A 12,525-nucleotide genomic window follows, 5' to 3' on the forward strand; every position below is an offset into this window, starting at 1 on the left:
TAGAAGTGAAGGACGTTTGTTGTAGCGTGTTAGCGCCCTCTCGCGCTCACTCAAGTGTAACTGCGTGTAGAGTGGAAACACTAGAACAAAACAGCTGTGGTTTGATGAGGTCTCGCATGTTTGTTTGACGAAACTCAAGCCGACAGCACGCGACATGCGACTCCAAAACTCCCCGGTTTCAGTCCGTTTTAGACTTCTATACCGCTGTTTCTTCATGAATTCAAGCGCTGCGGAGGAAAGATGCTTCTCAAGATTAAAGAGCAGGTTTGTGCTCAGTTACCTGCGATTAAAAGCTGTTTGCTTTCATCTGATTGTGTTAAGCATCTTTCCATTGAACAGGTGCGTTACTTTAGAGTTTAGTGAGGTTTCTTGTACTAAATTTAGTGGCTTGTATTAAAAAGGTTTTTAAACATTTTGAATCTTTTGTAATAACTTTTATCTCTGAGAAGCTTTAGAAAAACGTCAGTGACTGTGTCGGGGTATCAGATAGGACGTCATTAAATCTTTTGTATTTACCGCAAAGGCCCACGTGTCCAAGCAGTCATGCATTGACAATTATGTTGTATGTTTTTAACATTGGGGTCAGTGACGCTGGTTGATTATTGTCTGTGATCAAATGTGTGTCCTCATGAAACCCATAAATAAAAAGAAAGGACTTCCAACACGAACAGGCACCAGTGTAATGTTTCACTTTTAAAAGTTAGGTTGAACTGCATCTTTTGCTTTGATTGACGTGCTGGATGACAGTATTCGTTTAAAAAGCATTTTTATAAGCAGCATGTTGTCATTAATTCTTCACTCTTGTGTTTCCTCTGGTTTGATGTGTTTGTTTTGGCGGTGAGGAGATTGAGTTGAACCATTAATTGAAACCATCAAAAGTCATTTGTTGAGAATGCTTTTGTCATACTGTAGACACAGTCTTTGTTCCAATGATGGATGAAAAGTAAACAAAGACAATGAGCACTTAAACAACAGAAAACAACCGTTTTAATCAGTCTACGTTGGTTTATCTGGTATTCCAGTCTAGCCGGGGCTGTTTCAGCTGGTTTAGTTGGTTGGCAGGTCTCTCAATCTGATCAGCTGACATAGGACCATAACCCTTTAAACAACCAACAAACCAGACCGGCCTGACCAGAGCCAACCATCAAAACCAGCAAACCAGCTTTCATGAGATGTTCCCCTGTGCATCGGCAGCATCTCTCATGTGGTTGTGTCGTGTGTCCTCTAGAGGGCGTATGACATCAGCCAATCCCATCAGACTCCTCGTGTACAATGAGGCTTCACCATCCACACAGTTATTAGAGGATTATATCAAATCACTTGAAGTTTTCCTTGGAAATACATTACATTACATGATGGTTTTTGAATGTTTTTTTGTTGCAGAATGCTGGTGTAGTACATACTCAAGATGATTATATTCTTGCACTTCTGTTGTCTTTCATATATGTTTCTTATTTAGGTCAAGCAGTATGTATGTGCAGTATAATGTCATAATGAGAATTTGTATGTCTATATCAGTGCATTTCTAGTTGTTAGACTTTTGACAGCAGCTTGTGACCGCATGTTTCCATTCTCTGATGTGTGGTCTTGTTACTGCAATAAGCCCCGCCCATCACATGCACAGAGGGCGGAGCTTAGAGAACTTTCACTGCTCCAGGGTGTTGAGATGCAGCTGTCATTTCTGATCACACAGAACACTCATATCATCTTTTACCTGAACTGTTTACTGTACACGCACTAAAACAGTTAATTTTGCGATTTTACGTGAAACAATTTACATTAAATTTTAAAGCTGTGAAATCAATGAAATATAGAGATCTTGAATGATGCGCCATCTTGGGAGGATGGCTGCTAGTGTGTTCTATGCGGTGTTTTGATTTTCTTGTTTGATTAGGGAATATAACCGGTCGGTCGGTCGGTCTTGCTGTGTTAAAAACTGCAATAGCAGTTTATAAAGTACCTTGAAATTGAAAATAGCATTATGCAGAATCGTTCAGGAAAATCCCCTCGTTCTTTCACTTTCGAATTCTCCGTATATCTATCAAAACTAATAGCAGTGGCGTGTGATCCTCCAAAGATGGTGGCGCCACTGCAACATCCAACATAGGACGTGACATCAGCTTCACAATCTCTATAGGGCCGGTTTCACAGACACGGCTTAGCTTAAGCCAGGACTATGCCTTAGTTGAATTAAGATATTTATAAAAATGCCTTGGTGTGCATCTCGAGACAAAACAATGGCACTAATATAGGCTATTTTAAGATATTTCTGGGCAAGTTGTATTTAGTTAAAGCAGGTCACACATTCATTTTAGTCTGGGACTAGCCTTAAACCTCGTCTGTGAAACCGGCCTTACTGTTTAAATTGAGTAATCGTGAGTAAAAAAACTCAAATATTTCTATCAGAATTCACCAAAAATATTATTTAAAATATAACTTGTTAATTAAATACTTAAACTCAATAAGCTTATAATATATGTTAATTTAAGATCAATTAACTGTTGGATTTTTAATATTAATCAGTTAAATGATTTTAAAAGATTTTATTAAGTTAATATAGCTGTTTATTTCTGTGGTATTTACTAAGCTCATGTACAGAATTATTTTTTAGAGTGCATCGACAAAGCTAAAAATCACTAAATCGAGGTTTTAATGTTTCAGATGACAAGGCAATTGATTTATTCTTTTTCAAATGTCAGAACTAAAATGATTGTTTTTACCATAGTATAGGTCCGGTCGAATCTGATGTGATTTCATGATACTCAAACTTATAAAGATGTGCCCTCAAAATTCTCACTTGTAGAAATATTTAAATTCAATGTTATAAGTTTAAATTGTATAATAAATCAATTTTTCTTTTAAGCAATTTAGTGTACATTTGCATTTATTTGTTCAGTTTAAATTGTTTCATATATTATTAATCTAATCATATAGTAAGTAAATAATAAAATACAAAAATATATGTTTTATAATAAATAATATAATTATATAACTATTTTAGAATATTGGGATTTTATTATTCAGAATCTTGGATTTCTTGGCAGTCTGCTTTCTAGATCTAGATTGTATACTGAAGAGGAACAAACCAGTCGACCACAGTACAGTACTTATATATGGACAGTAAAAACAAAAGGTTTCTATTATTGTTTGGTGTTCGGTGTGTCTTGCATCAACCTGTCAAAAACCTACAACGCAGATATCCAACTGAGCGTTGCATTTACAGATCAAGTGTTTAACATTTTCTGGATAACTTCATCATTTCATAAACCTCACAAAATATCTTGGAGCTTGAAATCTAGGTTTGTCTTCTCGGTGAGCGTGGTTTGAAATAAATGTGGACAGTATGTTGAAAGGTGATTGTGAGTTCCGGTTAAGATGTCCCAGGTCTTGTGTGTCAGTAATAGATTCAGGAGAGCAGGTGTGTGAGGTCACGGTGTTTTTCTGGTAAAGGTCAGATCAGATGTTCGTGCTTCACAACAGCATGTGTAAACGCCTGGGAAGTCTTTTTGGTATGAGAGCGTCTGCCAAGAACAGTCATTAAATCTTGCTCTTACACGTTCAGAGATGTCATTTGTGATATTTTGTAGGTCGTAGAGAAACACTACACTGTAAATCTCATTAAAAAATCGCAGAAAAATCATTTAGTGAAATTTTACTAAATAACACCAGTTCATGTCTCCTGTGCTTGTTTTTTATTTTATCTACTTGTTTATTCTGTCGTCTTATGACTTTTTTATTCGTCTGTGTGTACTGTAACATTAATAGTGTCCTTTTCTCAGAGTATTCTGGGTATTGTTCATGTCTCGAGCACATGTTGAAGTTTAATATAGTGGGAGTTCGTTCACATTTGTGAATGATTTGCATGTCTGTTATGCAAATATAAATTTACAATGTGTATTCTGGTCTGCAGATATCATGTTTGATTAATAATTCTGTGTGGTTGTATAGTTTGGCGGCACAAGCTTTTCAAAGGTTGCTTGATTGCTCTATACAGAGCGCGTTTTGTAAATACATGATCTCCTTCGGCAAAGAAGCAGAAATGCGATGACATCTTAAGGCCGAAGTATGGTCCATCTGTCTGCGTTCGCGCACCGTCCGCATGACGCAATTTTCGTCATCAGAAGGGCCCGGTCGTCCGCACACCCCGTCCATGTACAGCCCATTTTTTGACACCGCGCGGACGTGCTGCATACAACAGCGCATGCGCGAAAAAGTGCGCTAGTCCACTAGGGGTCAATGCACACACAGAAAGTGTGCAGTGTGCCGTTGTCGAAGAAGAATGATACAAAACCAACACGATACAAAACCAACACGCTGAAACCAAGAACAGTAAGCTAAGAAGCATATCCTTCTCCATACTGTTTGGTTGTTGCTCTTGTTGTCTTGCTGTGTGCTCGGATTGTTTGCAATGGCGAAAACACTTCCCCAATCATTCATTTGCAGTGAGTCTGTGAATGACGCGACTCAGCGCTGCCCTCTGATGGTCTGGTAGAGCACACATACTCATTTGTATTGTGCACGTGTTGAACTCGGACGTCCGTGCTTAATCCCTGATGAAGAAGCTGTGCGGACACGTTTGTGCGCGAGACAGACACGGACACGGAAAGTCAAGTATGTCCGGGGCCTTAAGCGCTGTGTCAGCCACCGTAGTGCTTCAAAAGGGAGTGGTGGAGTGAGCCGTTGGTTGCGGTTCTTAACGTCGCCACTAGATGCCGCTAAAATCTCCACGTTGCTCCTTGAAAAATGTTTTTTAGAAAGCTTGACATCTGAAAGATAGCAAACCGAATCAAAGCAACCTAAAGCACTGTGACAAGTGACTGTTCATCTCGGTCAAGCCATAAAAATGTGAACCCTGCTCCGACGTAAAGCATTAAATACATCACATGATTTACTTGATTTTATAATATGAATGGCTGAGCTCATCTCTGGGGACAAAGTGAAGCTTAGAAAACACAAACACACGGTGACCTTGTTCTCTGTCCTGACAAAGAATAATTTGATATGTGCCTGAACGCTTTTGTACCATCAGCTTTGAACATCTCTCTCTCTCTCTCTCTCTCTCTCTATCTCTATCTCTCTATCTCTATCTCACGCATCATATTTCACTGCTGTAAAAGAGTCAAAAGCTCTCTCATTACAAAACACCAGAAGCTGCAGATCTCTCTCTCTCTCTCTCTCTCTCTCTCTCTGCAGTAGGGTTGGTGTGTTATTGCGGTGGGGGTTGGATCTGTGTGTGTGTAAAGTGCAGGTTTTAGCAGGCTGGAGCTCACACACACTATTGTCCTCTCTGATCTCGGTGTGTGTGTGTTTGCCTGCAGTAGTGCTGATGTTCCGGCTGTGAGGAATTCCCTGCTCCTCTGTCCAGCGGGAACGTGAGCGTTGGGATCAGGGATGTTACGCTGCTCTATAACGGATCATCACTGCCGGATCGGGACGCGCCTGCCGTATGTGGGAATAGCTCACCCGTGGAGGGGGCGTCTTGTGTGCCTTGAGTGTGTTTTTGCGAGGCAGCCATGCGGTCGGAGCGCATGAGTCGCGTGTGTATCGTGGTGCTTGAAGAGGTGGATGATGATGAGCCCGCCCCTCTGCGTTCCAAAAGCGGCCAGGACCACATTTCCCAGAATTCCTCTCAGGACGAGAAGGTGAGGTGGATGATTTGTCTATTAGAAAGGAAGGCCTTTTAGATGAACGTTTATGTGCCATGTGAACAGTAGAGGCCAAACGTGATGTCTGGGGGGGGATATTTGCACAATGTCCCCTCAGGTTTAGGTAAACATTAAAAGCAAACATTTAGTAGAGTTTAATCGGTTATTAATATTTTGATGATTCTCTTGTTTTTGACTACTTACGTTATTCTCAATAAGCTTTGTGTTGTGTGTTATTTTGCCAAACCTCCTTAAAGGCCCCCAAAATGTAGGCCTTTTACGACAGGTAATATAAATCTTAGGAGTCCACAGAATGTGTCTATGAAGTTTCAGCTCAAAGTACACCACAGATCTTGTATTATACTGTGCCCTACATTTCTGCCAGTGAGGGAAAACAGGCTGTTTTGGCGCGTGTCTCTTTAAATGCAAATGAGCTGCTGGTCCCCGCCCCCTTTCCAGCAGAAAGCACAGGGCTGTGTGAGCCGGTGCTTCCAACAACAAAACTGAAGGGAATGGTCATTAAGTGAATGAGAAACACTGGCCCATCTTTAAAAACCAAACACATTGTTATTAATTCTATAAGTGAGAGTACATAAGACAAACGCGTTATTTGTTTAAAAACTGAGGACGCTGTTTTCTGAGTGAATGCACTTCGCGTTGCATTTTACAACGTGCACATTGTTTTATACGTGACAATACACGGGACAAACGCGTCTTTTCCATGCGCATATTTGTTATTTTAAATGTAGATGTGCGGTAGCCGCATCGAGATGGAAATAGTTCAACTTTTCGGAGAGCGTTTTCCGTGCGGTTTTAGACGCGAAATGTGAATCGGGCCTTATGTTCAGTCTTGCATCCAACAACAAAACACCTTGTTTGTTTACAAAACATTCTTGCAGCTCACTGTAAGTAGTCCAGCGTGAAAACAATGGCGGACAGTGTACAAGTCGATGAGGGCGGAGTCCTCAATCAATGTGACGTCAGGTTACTGAGCGAATGCCAACAGCTCGTTCAAAAGGACGGTCGAGGTTTACTGGGCATTTCAAAAAAATGAATGTGTGGATTTTTATCATTCTAGGGTACACACACTCCTGCCACACAGATATGTAAAAAAAATTAAAAGTACATTTTCTGGATTAGGGGGGCTTTAAATTCTCCCTAAAGCTGATCCTCAATTTACACTCCGAACACAACTACACAATACACATACGTGTTTAAATATATTTTAATAATATGCTTGAATAAAGGGCAAACATGTCATTTTTCCAACGTTGAACATCACTAGCAGACGTCTGTGCCTGTAAACCAGGTCTGTCATTATTGAGGAAGTTTCACTTATAAACGTGTTGAAGTTACTTGGCGTGATTCTCCTGAAAGAGAAAACTGACTGAGGGATTATAAGCAGTGTTACTCTGCTAGTTACTCTCAAAAAGTAATTAATTACTAGTTACTAATTACATATTCAATAGTGTAATTAGATTACTGTACAAATGACTCTCTCCAAAAAGTATTTAATTACTTATTACTGATTACTTTCTATATCCTACATCAACCTTGGTTAGTTAAGTGATTCAAGGATAGACATGAAAGGGCTCTTTTTATTCATTCAAATAAATAATATTAAACTACATAAAGTACTCTTATTAACTGACCAAAGTATGACAAATGTGAGAATTATACATTAAAGCAAGGATTTTAAAGTTAGACTTTGCATTTTGATGTCAATTCCACTATTGCACACACATATAATACACAAAGTATTTAGTTCAATTACATCAAAAGTAACTGTAATTAAATTACAGAAAAAATAAGAGTAATCCCTTACTTTACCTTTTCAAGGGGAAAGTAATTAAATTACAGTAACTAATTACTTAGTAACTAGTTACACCCAACACTGATTATAAGTGACGGTGTGTACGGACATGAAGTCACGACAGCAGGTGTGTGTGTGTGTGTGTGTGCGTGCGTGCGTGCGTGCGTGCGTGTGCGAGAGCTCACTTCTGTGGGTTTTCTCTTTAAACAACTTTATTGACGGTTCTGATGGTTTTAGAGGCTCCGGTGCCTTCAGGCTGAAGTTTTGCTGTCGAAACACGCCGTCTTTCATTGAACCGCAGAACCCTGCCTGCATTCCTTCATTGACACCTCTGTCCTCTCCCTGCTTTCATTGACAGACATAAAAACAGCCACGCGTGTCGCGGCATCCGTCAGCTGCGGGATCATGCATGTGTGTGTGAGGTCAGCAGACCGGCTGCAGCAGGTGTGTGTGAGAGAGCTCGTAACCACTTCCTGTTTTAATATAGTGCACTTCTTTTATTGACACCTGACGGAGGGTGTGGCACACTTTACCTCTTAACCTCTACCACTTTAATGCCACTTAGTGAGAATCAATTCAATATTTCCATTGTAGACGGTTTCATCGGCAACGACATAAACATTATGGGGCCCAAATCTGAAGGGCTAGTTCACCCAAAATGAAAAATTCTGTCATCATTTACTTACCCTCAGGTTGTTCCAAACCTGTATACATTTCTTTGTTTTATTGAACACAATGGAAGAATGACAATGACCAAACAGATCTATGGGGGATTAAAAATGGTTAAGGACATTCTTCCAAATATCTTCCTTTGTGTTTAGCAGAACAAAGACATTTATACAGGTTTGGAACAATCTAAGGGTGAGTAAAGCCCGATTCACATTTCGCGTTTTTTCCGTGCACATATTTTGTTATTTTAAATGTAGAGGCGCGCGCAAATAGGGGACGACGCGATAGCGACGAGAATGCGTGAGATAGTGAAATAAATTATTGAAATCAAACTTTGGTGGAGACTTTAGCCTGGTTTTCGTAGAATGGGTCACAATTTTATTCAGTAGAGACAAAATAATAAATTGACTACAAAAAAAAATAGTTCAAGTGACTTATTACCGTCGGTGGGAACATTTTGCAAGTTCAATTTTTTTTACAGTGCGTCTTTTGTCCACAATACTACATCGGTGTGTCTTTCAGATATTCCTTCAGATATTACAGTCATCATAATACTGCACGAGTTTTGTACCATGGTGCTGTGAACCAAAGACGTTCTGTCTATCACAAGCTCTTCTTGTGATGTGATAAACCACAGACGAAACGCTGGCTCTATTTACCTCATTCTCAATTCCTCTCACTAAATGAGCTCTTCTGTGTTGTATTTACTAGTTTTTCTCTCTCACTGCCCTCCACAGCCGTCTCTGATCAAAGCCATATTTAATGTGGACTCGGAGGAAGTTCGTTCACTCATATTCAAGAAAGAAGATGTCAACATACAGGTAACTTTATTTGATTTTCAGTTTTGTGAAGGAGATTGTTAAGGTGAATTTTTATCATTTGTCTTCATTAGTTTATTGACACATCGCTGACTGATGCAAGTAATATCCTCTTATGATACATCACATTATTACTGTTAATAGTTGAACCAAATGTAAAGGTTCTGTCATAATTTAAATGTGTGTGACTTTTTTTTCAGCTGAAAACAAACTAATAGTTTTATATTGATATACCATCATGTTCTCTTATGTTAAAGCGCCAACAAGCACATATGTCTCACTTACTTGAGATAACAATATTTTACTCTTTTTCGGCTGTAAATTTGAACATGGCGGCAATAAAGTCAGAATTTCATTGGTTCTTGTGATGGCAACTTGTCATGAGACATGTGAGATTCAATATGTCGCCATATTACCGTCATGATCTGTATGGATATGCGACATTATCAGTTGCTTAAATATAAATCAATTTCTCTCACAAACATGTTTTGCTTCAAATAAATCATAAAAGAGGATTTTCATATTTGGTTGAGCTATTCCTTTAAACTGGTTTCGTCCGAAAGTACGCCATTTAAATCTACAAAGTTACAGTATGCCAAAATAATTCTGTCATCACTTTTGAGTCTGTTGTCGATCTGTTTCCTTCTCTTCTGTTCTTCTCCGAGCCGGCGTCTGGCCGCAGAATATTGACGCTTGTTTATTGATTCTCGGTGATGAATAATTTGGACTGAGATTGAACACTTGGCAGATTGAACGCACAGAAATCATTGCCACTCTGTGTCTTAATGGATCTTAAAGCCGTGTCATCATCCGAGCGCTTGTTAAGATGCTCTGCAACAGCTTGTGTTTGGTCTGAAGCAGTGTGCCGTGTTTCATGGGCAATCTGTTTACATCACCAGTGCCTGGCGTGGTCCATACGGGTTTAACCAATCACCGATGGCCTGACGGGTCATGTGACTCTACTGAAGGCCTGCGTGTGGTTTGGCTCCGTGATCTTTTGCTCTTTAATTCAGATCGGATGGAAACGCAATCGTGTAGGGTGGCGTAGAATGAGTAACTGATGCTCTTAGTGGTAATTGCTTTTATTGATGAAAATAAAGAATGAACACGCACGTCTGCGGAGAATTTAAAGCTACGGAGTGTTTAGTATTTCCGCATGCAGTCTCAAGAGATCTGTGGCCACATTGATCTGTGTGTGTCTCTGTCACACACACAATATAATGCATTGCTTTATGCACAGGAATCGTGAGTGTGTGTGCGTGTGTGTGTGTGCGCGTGCGTGCGTGCGTGTGTGTGTGTGCGTGTGTGTGCTGTAGTCATACGTCATACACACATCCTTCCAGCACAGCATAAAATATATATTTATATTCAAGGTAAAAGATAACCCCTTTTTAATTTAGCTTTGTTTAGGTCTTTTGACGGAAAGTCTGCTAAGGAATGTTGTGGTATTATTAATAAGTGTGATTACGGAAATTGTGTTTCAAACTCTCTCTCTCTCTGCCTCTGTACCCTTGTGTCATTGGCCAAAGAAATAGAAAACTTAAAATAAACAAAATTCAAGATGAATTTGACTATATTTCTAAAAGGTTTTGTGATGATATTGTTATGGTGGATTCTTTTGGACGCAATTGTCTTGAAGTGGAAATCTGATTTTGTGACCCACAGTGCACATGATGACATGATGTCTGTCCCGCGTGAGTTTTCATCTGTGTGTTTGTGAATGTTCAGGACAGTGAGACGAGAACGCCGCTCCACGCCGCTGCCTACCTGGGTGATGCTAAGATAATAGAGCTGCTCATCGTGTCAGGTATGAGCGCTCATTTATACTCCAACCCGCTGAGAGCACAATAAATCAAGGCATGTTTGACTTTTGTGAGGTTATACACACCGGCCGGTCACAATTAGGACGTTTGACCGTTGAGTAATTGTCTAATAAGTAATTGCAATTACGACGATGAATTGTCTGCTTCAGGTTAAAACATTTTAGTGTGTCCATTGATAAACTCGTATTGGCTGTCAGCTGGACTTAAGTGCTTCACATACTCAAAACACACACACGCGCACACACACACACACACACACACACACACACACACACACACACACACACACACACACACACACACACACGCGCACACACACACACACGCGCACACACACACACACACAGTCACGTGACTTCCTGAAATGGCCACTGTGAGTGACAGTAAATCAACAGGTGCTTTGCTCTATTTTAAGCAAAAGATGTGGCCTCAAAGGATTGTGGGAGTTTACTGTTCTAAACAGGCTTACAGTAACATTATTACTCAAATGTCTCTCTTTCTCAGGGGCGAGAGTAAATGCTAAAGATAATAAATGGCTGACTCCTCTTCATCGGGCCGTAGCGTCCTGCAGTGAGGTACGACACCAGCAGACTCTTCCCCCATGTCACATCGACCATCTCCGTGTCATTCATTGCCCTCGTTCTATTCCTGTGTGTGCAGGAGGCCGTGCGAGTGTTACTGAAGCATTCTGCAGATGTCAACGCACGGGACAAACACTGGCAGACGCCGCTGCACGTGGCCGTGGCCAATAAGGCGGTGCGCTGCACCGAGGCATTGATCCCGTTGCTAAGCAACGTGAATGTGTTGGACCGCGCCGGGCGGACACCTCTGCACCACGCTGCCTTCAGCGGCCATCTAGAGGTCACTACCAAGAAATGACATAATGCTGATCTATATTTATTGTCGAGGCTTTTATTCTCCACTTATATTTTCATATTTAAAATGATTATTATTATCGGTTGTATTATAGCACGATAACGCCAAAGTTTTGAATAATAAAATTTGTTGCACAAAACAGATAGTTTGTTAGTTGTGTTGTTGATGTCTGCTCGTGTCATTTCAGATGGTTCAGCTGCTGGTGTCTAAAGGTGCAAACATTAATGCCTTTGATAAGAGAGACAGACGAGCTGTTCATTGGGCTGCATACATGGGTGAGACTGTACGACAACATCCTCAACATCACACACACACACACGCACACACACACACACACACACACACACAGTTAATCGTCTGCCTGTCTCACTGTCTTTTATCACCTTTCTGTTTTCCACGTTATCTTTTTCTTGTCTCCCTCTCTGTCACGTTGTTTTCCTCTGCTTGTCTCACTCTCTGTCTGTCTTTTTCCTCCCCCTTTCTGTCTGTCTCTCTCTTTACCCGTCTCACTCTATCTGTCTGCCTCACTCACGTTTTATTCCTCTCTTTCTCTGCCTGTCTGACTCTCTTGTAACCTTTTTCTCAGTTTTCCACATTGTTTTTCTCTGTCTGTCTCACTCTTTTTACTCCATTTACTCCTCTCTTTATCTCACTCTCTGTCACCTTTCTTTCCGATCTCCATATTATTATTTCCTGTCTCACTCTCTGACTGCTTGTCTTCCCTTTTCTCACTCTTTCCACCTGCCTCATATTTTATTCCTCTCTCTCTCTCTCTCTCTCTCTCTCTCTCTCTCTCTCTCTCTCTGCCTGTCACCTCTCTCACTCTCTCTCTGTCTCGCTCTCGCTCTCTCTCTCTCTCTCTCTCTCTCTCTCTCTCTCTC

General features: G+C 40.5%; 1 protein-coding gene across 1 annotated transcript in view; it reads left to right on the plus strand.

The window, feature by feature from the left end:
• Positions 1 to 5,175: 5,175 nt before the first annotated feature.
• The window catches only part of LOC130567362 (serine/threonine-protein phosphatase 6 regulatory ankyrin repeat subunit A), a 22,840-nt gene continuing 15,490 nt past the window's right edge, over positions 5,176 to 12,525 (plus strand). Inside the window, exons 1-6 of the mRNA XM_057355394.1 lie at positions 5,176 to 5,642; positions 8,865 to 8,948; positions 10,674 to 10,752; positions 11,273 to 11,343; positions 11,429 to 11,629; positions 11,832 to 11,919. Coding sequence (XP_057211377.1) covers positions 5,514 to 5,642; positions 8,865 to 8,948; positions 10,674 to 10,752; positions 11,273 to 11,343; positions 11,429 to 11,629; positions 11,832 to 11,919 — 652 coding nt within the window. The 5' untranslated portion in view covers positions 5,176 to 5,513. The remainder of the gene's footprint in view (positions 5,643 to 8,864; positions 8,949 to 10,673; positions 10,753 to 11,272; positions 11,344 to 11,428; positions 11,630 to 11,831; positions 11,920 to 12,525) is intronic.

Source organism: Triplophysa rosa, linkage group LG16 (assembly GCF_024868665.1).
Source record: "Triplophysa rosa linkage group LG16, Trosa_1v2, whole genome shotgun sequence".
Lineage (NCBI taxonomy): Eukaryota > Metazoa > Chordata > Actinopteri > Cypriniformes > Nemacheilidae > Triplophysa > Triplophysa rosa.